Source organism: Elephantulus edwardii, unplaced genomic scaffold (genome assembly GCF_000299155.1).
Source record: "Elephantulus edwardii isolate Elephantulus edwardi_28Jun2011 unplaced genomic scaffold, EleEdw1.0 scaffold00328, whole genome shotgun sequence".
NCBI classification, from domain to species: domain Eukaryota; kingdom Metazoa; phylum Chordata; class Mammalia; order Macroscelidea; family Macroscelididae; genus Elephantulus; species Elephantulus edwardii.
Window position 1 is genome coordinate 722596 of NW_006400078.1, and position 10187 is coordinate 732782.

Below are 10187 nucleotides of genomic sequence, written 5' to 3' on the forward strand. Positions count from 1 at the left end.
TGTGAGGGGCTCGGCCGTGTGTGAGGGGCTCGGCCGCGTGTGAGGGGCTCGGCCGCGTGTGAGGGGCTCAGCCGTGTGTGAGGGGCTCGGCCGCGTGTGAGGGGCTCGGCCGCGTGTGAGGGACTCGGCCGCGTCTCAGCGTCTCATTTGTTCCTCTGTGTGCCGAGTTGTGTGCGTCGTGTGGACGTGCACGGCGCTGGGTCCTTCCATCTGCTGATGGGCATTCGGGTTGTTGGCCAGGCTGGGTGTGTACCTGTGCTTCCATTTCCTCTGTTCTTCTGTACGGCTCCATCTGGAAGAATGTGTCTTGAGTGCTTGGTCCACACGCTGGCTCACTCTCTTGCCCGCCTTTCCCCTGGACCCACCAAGCCCTGGGAACACACGATGGAGAGGGATGGCGAGAAATGCCAAGGCTCCGGTAGCTTGAATGGCAGGAAGCAGAGGTCTACTGGAGACAAGTCCAGTATTGTTCATGTTCTAGAAACTTTCGGAATGTATGAGGCAGCTTTTCCCCCAGCTGCTGGACTACCTGTGTTTTGGAGAACGCTGTGGGGCAGGGTGAGGACTCATCCGAACGACTCCCCTTCTGCCTCCACGCTGGGGGTGACCCCTCTCAGGAAGGCAGAGAGCAGCGGGAGGCCAGCCAACACCTGGTGGGAGTTAGGCGCCGCCAGGAGCCGAGGGGCCTGGAAGAGGCGTGTAAGGACAGAGCCAAGACCCATGCACGGAGCCTGTGTAAACTTCCCTGGGGCGGGACACGGCTGACTTGGCCTGGTCGCCTGCAGCCACTGTTTTCATTGTTCCTGTTCTCCGTGCCCAGGACGTTGAGAGCCTGCAGCGGCTCACCTTCCCCTCTCAGAGGTGGTTCTGGCTTTATTAAGCGCCTCATCACTCGGGCTAGCCTTGCTGTCCCCCCCTGCCACGTGGAGATAGCCCAGTCGACTCTCAGGTCCCTTACTGGGAAGTACATTCACTTCTCTCTCTCTGAGCCCACTGTAGCTTCTTACTTTAGGGGCTATGTGGGGGAAGTCTTAGGGGGGTTGTAGGGGAGCTGTCTGATGGTAGGATGGAAGGTGGGTTTGGGTGGACACCCGTGCCCTGCCCTGACTCCACTCTTGCAGAGCTGGGGGCAACTGGACAGCACGTTGGGGAAGCAGGATGTGTTGGGGTCTGGTTGTAGCTAAGGGGGCCGCTGGCAGGCTCTCGCCGTCCTTGTCACTTGGCACTGAGCTCTAGGCCAAGCATCAGGCTGGCTTTGCCACGCTCACTGCCCCGTGATGCCTGCTCTGGGCTCTGCCCTGGATGCCTGTTGAAACACGGCGGCTCTCGGGCTGGGTGAGACCTTCCTCCTCGGGGGCCAGGAGCAGCAGGGAGCTGGCAGAGGTGTGCCATGTGGTCACGTGTCTAATGTCACAGCCTCAGTCTGCATGCTGGCACCCTTTTTGTGACTCGTGTATTTGACCATTCATTGACCCATCACTCTGCTGTCCTCTCTCTGAAAGTGTGCGTGTTTTCCATAATAAAATATAAAATGAGGAATTTCATTCACCTACACAAAAAATGGACTTAGTTCTGTTGATACCAGTGACCGGGGGGTGGGGGAAAGAAGGTGCCCTTCAGGCCCCAGGTGTCTGGGCACTAAGCTGCCTGTTGCTAGTGGGCCAGTATGATACATGGTTCAGGGACACTGGGTCTTCCACCGCCTTTCTCTCCCTGAACCCCCTGCCCTCCCCGTGGGGGGAGTGGACACGCTGGGTGGAGTTTGGGAGGGTGACCTCATCTCCCCACACGATGTCCTAGTTCCCAGGCCAAAGCTAACATCTGCTGAGCATGAGCCCATTGGGACGTCCCAGCCCCAGTCGCTGCACTCTGACCTCGCTACGGCCCCAGCTGTGTGGATTCCTGGTAGTTTCAGCTTGTGGCCGAGTCTGCAGAGGCAAAGAGGGCCTTGCTTAGACCGGGCGAGGAGCCCGCGATCAGTGATCAGGCGCTGAGTCACGCCTGCTCAGAGCTGGCCATAAAAGGCCAGGGCTAGGCCTCAGGCAGCCCTGTAGACTCAGCTGCCCGCCCAGGCTGCCTGCTGGGGGCTGGCACCAGCTCCTCCCGGGCACACACCCTGGTGGCTCCAGGAGCGGCCTCGTCCTCACCCAGCTTCCCTCGGCTGCCCCACAGCCCGTCTCCTTCCGGTTTTATGCCATCCCTTCACTCCGAGTCCCCTCCCGTAGCTCCGAATCCAGTCGTCTTACTGGCCCTGTACTTTGGAGCCAGGAGCTTGTTGTGGTTGCTGACACGGGCTGTACCCAGCCTGTGCCCAGAGCCGTCCCACGCTTCCGAGCACGAGTCCATGAGCTCTGCCCAGGCTGGTTAGGCGTCTACGGGGCCTGAAGCTCAGAGTCCAGTCTCCTGGCTGCCCTCCCGCTGCTGCACACTCCCCATCAGAGAGCTGGTCAGTGTCCTGTTTCAGGTGTGCTGGAGCCAGATGGGCTTGAGAGGCGCAGGCTCTGAAGCACTCAGCTTCTAACCAGAAGTTGGTGGTTCAAGTCCACCCCGAGATGCCTTGGAAGAAAGGCCTGGCAATCAGGGGTCACAGAGTGAAAGCTCTACAGAGCACAGTTCTGCTCAGACACCTTGCGTCGTAACAGCTCCACACTGGCTTCAAGGCAGCGAGCTTGGGTTTTAGAGGCAGGGATGGGGTTGTAAGGCACTGCTTTTAGTAAGTTAGCTTAACCCATAGGGTTTGTAATTTTCTGGAAGTTTCAGTGTCTTGCCTTAACTTATATTGAGCACTCACCTCTGGCCCCAGCGCCAGGCCTTTGATGTACAGCCCTCACGTGCCTGACCACGTGCCTGAGTCACAGGCTGGTGGCCGGATCCCTGCAGGGCTTCCCATCAGGCCTTGCTGCTCCCCAGACCCAAGCCTGACCACGGCCACCTCATCCCGCTCTCCTGTCCTCTTAAGGGTATTTAAATTTTACAGGTAAGGATGTATAACTCGGATCTTCAGCCAAGAACTTGAAGTCACATGGTCAGGGCCTAGAGCCAGGTAGCCACGTATAGGCCATATAAGCTGTATAGGCCCAGGCTCCCGGACAGCCCAAACCACACAACGAATGTTTGTCCACTCAAACTGCTCATTAGAAGCATGTCACTGTTTATCTTAAAGACCTGGTGAGCAGGACAGGGCTGGGTCTGACCTGAGGGGACCTGAGGGTCCCTGAGCTTCCAACTAGGAGCCAGGGCTGTTGACACATTCGCCTGGAGGGCCTGGCCGGATGAGGACAGCAAGGCCTCTGGGTTGGAGCCCAAGGCCTGTCTGGAGTCCTTCCCCAGCTTCCTTACCAGGATGGAAGGACTTCTGGTGTCGTTGTGGGTGCATGGGCCCATCTTCTGCTTGTCCTGGGCTTTTTTCGTCGCCTTCTCTGCTGCTAGTTTTCTGTTCCCCACAGTCAAGAGTCCTCGGAGGTGGTGAGCACGCCTCGTTGTAAATGAGGTAGCAGGCTGTGAGGGGAGCGGGACAGATGTTGGTCTGTCTCGGTCCAGGGTTCCAGACTTCTCCACAGCAGTGAGTGCCTCCTCTTGCCAATTTTCCAAAGTTTAAAAGAGTCATGCTTGTAAAATAGGACACAAATTAAACCACCCCCATCACTCACCCCTTTATTGCCGTCAAGTCAGAGCCAAATCATAGTTGACCCTCCAGTGGGTTTTCGGAGGCTGTGACTCACAGAAGATTGCCAGGTTTTCTCTGGCAGAATGCTGGTAAATTCAAACCAGCTGACTTTAGATTAGCAGTGCAGCTCTTCACAGACTAAACCCCCAGAGCGCCCTGGGGCAGAGTGGCAGGGGTATGATGTTGTGAGGTGCCCTCGAGTCGGAACATTATAGCTGACTCTCCAGCTGGTTTTCAGAGGCTGTAAATCACGCTGGAGATTATGCTCCCCCCTCCCCACCCACACCCCCGAGATTAGCAGGTAGATTCAAACCACATGCCTTTGAGTTGGCAGTGCTACTCCTTAACCACTAGGCCGCATGTCATCGTCTTGGTGTCACTGAGCCGCACCCGATCCGTAGCTGACCTTCCTGCGGGTTTTTGGAGGCAGTTAATTGCACAGGAGAAGATTGTTCATCCTTCTCCCGCTGTGGAGCTCGTAGCTGGTGGATTCGAACTGTGTGCCTTTGGGATCGCAGTGCAGCTTCAGGAGCTTAAATGAGATATTAGTGATTTATGTGACCAGTAAACAATCCCATGAGTACCTTGAATAAGTAACTTGTATCCCTGAGCCCAAGGTCATTTCTGCGTTCTAGTCCTCAGGATAAAAGGAAAGAACAGAAGCTTTATACACCTTTTCCTGTTGGTTTCTCCTGCAAGGGAGTCTGGGAGCCACATTTTCAGCTAAGGTTAGAGTTCTAGGATGAAAGAAAGAATTCTAGTGGCCACCTCAGCACCAGAAATCAAGGTTCACCAAATGACCTTAATCAGTCAGTGGGAAACAATAAAGAGAGTTTAGAGCGTTGGTGTATCTTGTCCAGCCACTCTGTTTCAGAGAACCACAGAAGAACTCGAGAGGGAAGTGGTTTGTAGCCTCCCGAGGCTCGTTGTAGAGCAAGGGTCAGCAAGCTGTGCCTGCAAGGGTCACACAGGAAGCGCTTTCCCTCTCTGTCACAGCAGCTCAGTTCTGACATAGAGCAAAAGCCTAAGTATAGAAGGCACAAGTCGTCATGGCTCAGTTCCATAAAACTTTATTTCTGAGAACAAGTAAGTGGTGGGCTGGACCTGGCACCCAGCTCCTGCTGAAGAGAGTGCATAAGGTGCATGCAAAACGGGGAGCCTAGCACCCAGCAGAGCTGTGATTGCTGCTGTTTGGATCTCCGCCATGCCCGGTCACACAGTGGCCAGGCAGGGGTGTATCCGGGCACCTCTGGGCTGCGTTGTGCAAATAGGTACCCTCTGGAAACTCAGAAGGGCCTCTTGCGCCCAGACTTCCCAGCCAGGTTAGCAGCCTGACCTCAGCAGTCAGTGACCCCAGCTCACTGTCCCCTCCTCCCCCCAGGGTATGACTTTGCGGCCGTCCTGGAGTGGTTCGCCGAGCGTGTGGACCGCATCATCCTGCTCTTCGACGCCCACAAGCTGGACATCTCCGACGAGTTCTCGGAAGTCATCAAGGCCCTGAAGAACCACGAGGACAAGATCCGCGTGGTGCTGAACAAGGCGGACCAGATCGAGACCCAGCAGCTGATGCGGGTGTACGGAGCCCTCATGTGGTCCCTGGGGAAGATCATCAACACGCCCGAGGTGGTCCGCGTGTACATCGGCTCCTTCTGGTCCCACCCACTGCTCATTCCCGACAACCGCAAGCTCTTCGAGGCTGAGGAGCAAGACCTCTTCAAGGACATCCAGTCCCTGCCCCGCAACGCTGCCCTCCGCAAGCTCAATGACCTCATCAAGCGGGCGCGGCTGGCCAAGGTAGGCCCGGGCGGACAGGGCACAGCGGGGCCGAGGAGGGCACGCTGGGACTGGCACTCGGGCCCCAGGCAGGTCTGACGTGGTTGTCCACACCAGGCCGCTCGGTACCGCCTCAGCTAAACGAAGCTTTGTCCCCTGGCCATCTCTCCCCTCTCAGTCATGGTCTCTCCTCCTTACTCCAGAGAGAATCTGACCCTGTTGGCAGCATATGGAGACAAAACAAAACCAGTCCTGCTGCCCTCAGTCGAGTCCGTTCTGACTCCAGCGACCCCATCAGAGTAGAGGCGCCCCCCATAGGGTTTCCCAGGCTGTGCTCCTTACAGAAGCTGAGAGACCACACTTTCTCCACAGCGGGTCTGGGTTTCAAACTGCCAACCTTTCAGTTAGCAACCACACGCTTAACCGCTGCGCCACCAGGGCCCCAGTGCTAAAGTGGATGGTTCCTTCTGAAGCCAGAGGGCAGTGGAGATGGGTGGGTGTTAGGCTGGGTTCTCAGCCTCCTGGCTTGGCCTGCTGGGGTGATGGAGGACGGTGCCCGCGCAGGAGCTGGGTGCAGGTCACGGTGGGAATGACACACACGCTCCCCACCCTCCTGGCGCACTCAGCCTTAATGAGGAAAACAGGACATTGAATCAAACAATGCAGCTGGGTGTGTCTGTATTGTCACGGGGAGTGGAGGACACAGCAGAAGCCAGGTGGGGAGCTGGGCCTGCACGTCTCCATGGGGGCAGGCAGGAGCCCTGCAGGGATGGGGCAGGAGATGAGGGCCCGAGGACCAGGTCAGTGGAGCAGGTGTGGGGGGCAGGCCGTGGGCACCGGGGAAGCCGTCCTCCCCTCTTCTTGGAAGTGGGTACCTGATGACCAGATCAGAGCTGTTCTGGAGTTTGACATCTGTCCCATCATCTGGCCAAGGACGCGAGCAGAGACCTCAGGGCAGCTGGACCTGGGAGGTGCAGGCCTCCGGGAGTCCTTGGCCCCAGGGACAAAGCGTGTCACTCTCTGTAGCACATTTGAGTCTGGAGAGCCCTGTTAACGGAGCCTCCCAGGTGACACCCAGAGTAGGGTCATCCTAAGTACAACCAGGGGATGACCCGTTGGGCAGGAGTATTTGACCTACCGGAGCCTTGGTGGCACGGTGGATCAGACATTGGCCTGTCCAGTGAAAGGACCATGGTCTGAACCTGCCCGTCACCCTGCAGCTGAAAGATGCGTGGTCTGCTCCTCTGGAGATTCAGGGCCTGGGAGGCCCTCGGGGCAGTTCCCTGTCCTGGAGGGTCCCTGTACCTCGTGGTCGACTCAGTGGCTCTGGACTGAGCCAGACTTTCTGAATGGCCGGGAAGCACTGAGTTCACCCCTGTGCATTTCCCGCGGGATCAGGCGTCCATCCAGACGCTCATCAGGGACTCGCTTGTTCCCAGGCGGACTTCAGCCGCAGGTCTGTCCCCCTCCTCAGGCCCGGCTAGCGCTGCACTCGAGGAGCCCAGCTCACCTCTCAGTGGTCAGCCCCGTGAGCTCACCTGTGGTGAAGGCAGCCACGGAAAACAGGTGTTACATCCTTTAGACGTGCACTCCACCTCGGTGGGAAAATGTGGGCATGTGTGGACTCAGGAGTGCTGTCCCCGCGTTTCTCAGAGATTAACTGGTAATGGGGGGCCTCAGAGGGCAGAGCCCAGCCCCAGGTGCCCCTTGCTGGCTTGGGGCTTGGTGGGTAGTCTTTGGGTTCTCCTGGACCTTTATTTACCACTGTGCTGGGGTCCTCAGACCTGCAGCCGTGGAGTTTGTGAGGAATGCAGATTCTGACCTGTTTGTCACCTGTTCCCCTGGTGACTTGCCCTCAGAGTAAGATTTTGAGACCAGACCCGAAGAGAAGACATGTACAACCAACAGAAGCCTCCATGGCTACCTGAGACACCCCCGTCCCCCACTGTCTAAGGCCCAGTGCCCTCTTGCTGCCGGCCTTCCGGGCAGACGCCAAGTCTCCGGTCACTGCTACTCCCTCCCTAGTGTCGGTGTCACAGTCTGGGAAACCCCGGGCTCCCCATTTTGGGCTACCCCTGCTGTTCCCAGACTTCCTCTTTCTGCACTGTGTGCCCTCCACCCTGACTCCCTGGCCGGTCAGGCAGAGCAGCAGCTGTGTTCGCAGGCCCACCCCCACCCCCTGCTCCGAGAGCCAGGGAGCCTTGTTCACCAGCACAGATTACCCAGATAGCAGCTCTGTGAGCCGAGGGGCCCCGGGGGTGGAGCGCTGGGAGGCAGACACGGAGCCGAGGTGCCGGCACCCCAACACTCTTCTCTGACAGCAGAGGGGACTTGAGGGGGTCCAGTGGCACTTGACGCCTTAGGGCATGTGGGAGTGTCACCCCTAAATGGCCAGTCTCCAAGCTGAGATGGACCTGGGGACACATTGTGACAGTGAAGGGGAGCAGAGTTGCCCCTCCCAGGCTCCTGCGCTTCTCAAGCACTGCACACAGGTCTGAGCCCACCCCGGTCAGGACAGACTTCAGTAAGCTTGTAGGAACCATGCCTGCTTCTCTGTCACCTGAGAGGGGACTGTGGATGGAAGGGACTGCTGGCAGAGGACAGGTGAGGGAGCTTTGAGCCTTCCCGTTAGGGTTGGTGCAAGGAGTGTGATAAGAGTCTGCCCCAGGGGTCGTGGTGAAGAGCGACCAGAGAGCTCACTCAGTGGGTGTCCCACCACCCAGGGGAGGCACCGTGGTTAATGTCTGGCTGCCAAGTGAAGGCTAGTGTTTCACACTCAACCAGCACTCCAAGAGAGAAGGAGGCAGCAGTCAGCTCTGTAAAGATGACAATCGTGACAATGCTGTGGGGAGTCCTGCTGTCGCTGTGAGGGGCCTGGACCATATAGCATGTAGTTGGAGTACCAGGGGGCTCAGCCAGCAGTCTTCATTGGATGACTTCCCTTTGCTGTTTCTAAAGTCACCGCAAAGTGGCAGGGGTGACTGCTGTCTTCTCTGCAGTCCAGCGGCAATGGGCGGTCATGCCCCAGGCCAGAATGGCTTGCCTGCTCCTCTGGGCCCATGGGAACCCCTGGCAGAATCAGCGACTCTGCGATCCCTCTCCCCTCCTTGTTCCTCAGCAGAGAGCAGTACCTGGGGCAGTGGACAGACACGTAGGTCTGACCGTCCCTTGTCCCCTGCCCCTGCCCAGGTCCACGCCTACATCATCAGCTCGCTCAAGAAGGAGATGCCCAACGTCTTCGGTAAGGAGAGCAAGAAGAAGGAGCTGGTCAACAACCTAGGCGAGATCTACCAGAAGATCGAGCGTGAGCACCAGATCTCCCCCGGCGACTTCCCCAGCCTGCGCAAGATGCAGGTGCGGCCTGAGGGGCACAGCACGGGGGGGCCGGGCCGGGGCAGTGCCTGCTCAAGGGGGCCCCGAGTGACGAGGCAGAGGGTGGTGGGTGACTCACCCCGAGTGGTAGGAGGGGCAGGGTGTGCCAGGCTCAGCATAGGGCTGTCACGTCTCTGTTGGGTGGAAGCCTGGCCAGACCAAGCCCTGGGCGTGGAACAGCTCGGTCCACTGTCACAGGGCCCCGTGAGGGCCAGACCTGGGGAATCAGAGGGGTCACCTACCCAGCCTTTCTCTTTCCCTCAACAGGAGCTCCTCCAGACTCAAGACTTCAGCAAGTTCCAGGCCCTGAAACCCAAGCTGCTGGACACGGTGGACGACATGCTGGCGAATGACATCGCCCGGCTCATGGTGATGGTGCGGCAGGAGGAGTCCCAGATGCCTTCCCAGGCGGTGAAGGGCGGCGCCTTCGACGGCACCATGAACGGGCCCTTTGGGCATGGCTACGGCGAGGGTGCCGGTGAGGGCATCGACGACATCGAGTGGGTGGTGGGCAAGGACAAGCCCACCTACGACGAGATCTTCTACACCCTGTCGCCCGTCAACGGCAAGATCACGGGGGCCAACGCCAAGAAGGAGATGGTCAAGTCCAAGCTGCCCAACACGGTGCTGGGGAAGATCTGGAAGCTGGCCGACGTGGACAAGGACGGGCTGCTGGACGACGAGGAGTTCGCCCTGGCCAACCACCTCATCAAGGTCAAGCTGGAGGGCCATGAGCTGCCCGCCGACCTGCCCCCACACCTGATCCCACCCTCCAAGCGGAGGCACGAGTGACCGCCCCCCGCCCAGCCATCCCAGTGTCCATCCAGGCAGGCAGAGGCCGGGAGGCCGAGACTCAGGGTGGGAGGGGAGGGCTCACCAGTTCTCAAGGTCCATAAAGACTGAGCCACGCTTCCTCAGCTCTTGAACAGGAAAAGCACCATCTTTCTTTAAGGCTGTTCCTGGGCCACCGCGGGAGGCAGGGGTGATGCTCCTATGTGAATGATGGAATTTTGTGCACAAGAACTATGGATATTTTTAATATATAACGTTAGAGGCGGTATTCTTTTCTTGCCTCCGCCTCTGTCCGGCAGCCCCCACACACCTCAGTTCTCACCCCCCTCCTGCCCACCCCCGTGCCCCGCGGCTCCGGACAGCTGCATGGGGCAGTGACTGTCCTGCGTTCAGGGAATGTGGCGCCCGCCCAGCTCGGCCCCAGACTTGGAAGGAGGCACCGTGGCGCCACCTCAGCTGTGCCCCCCCTCACTCTGCCCGGACCCCAGTCCCCAGCCAGGCTGAGTTAGTACTTGTGCCTTCACCCCCTTGAGGCTGTCACACCCTACCCTGCCCTCTCACGGCCCACTAGCTTTGACACGCC

The 10187-nt window shown here is 58.7% G+C and overlaps 1 protein-coding gene across 2 annotated transcripts in view; it reads left to right on the plus strand.

Annotated features, from left to right (window-relative positions):
* The window catches only part of EHD1 (EH-domain containing 1), a 23892-nt gene extending 13907 nt beyond the window's left edge, over window positions 1-9985 (plus strand). For both annotated transcript variants that reach the window (XM_006901467.1, XM_006901466.1), the window contains 3 exons: window positions 5049-5461; window positions 8630-8794; window positions 9080-9985. In XM_006901467.1, the coding sequence (XP_006901529.1) occupies window positions 5049-5461; window positions 8630-8794; window positions 9080-9604 (1103 nt within the window). In that variant the 3' untranslated portion in view covers window positions 9605-9985. The remainder of the gene's footprint in view (window positions 1-5048; window positions 5462-8629; window positions 8795-9079) is intronic.
* Window positions 9986-10187: the final 202 nt, after the last annotated feature.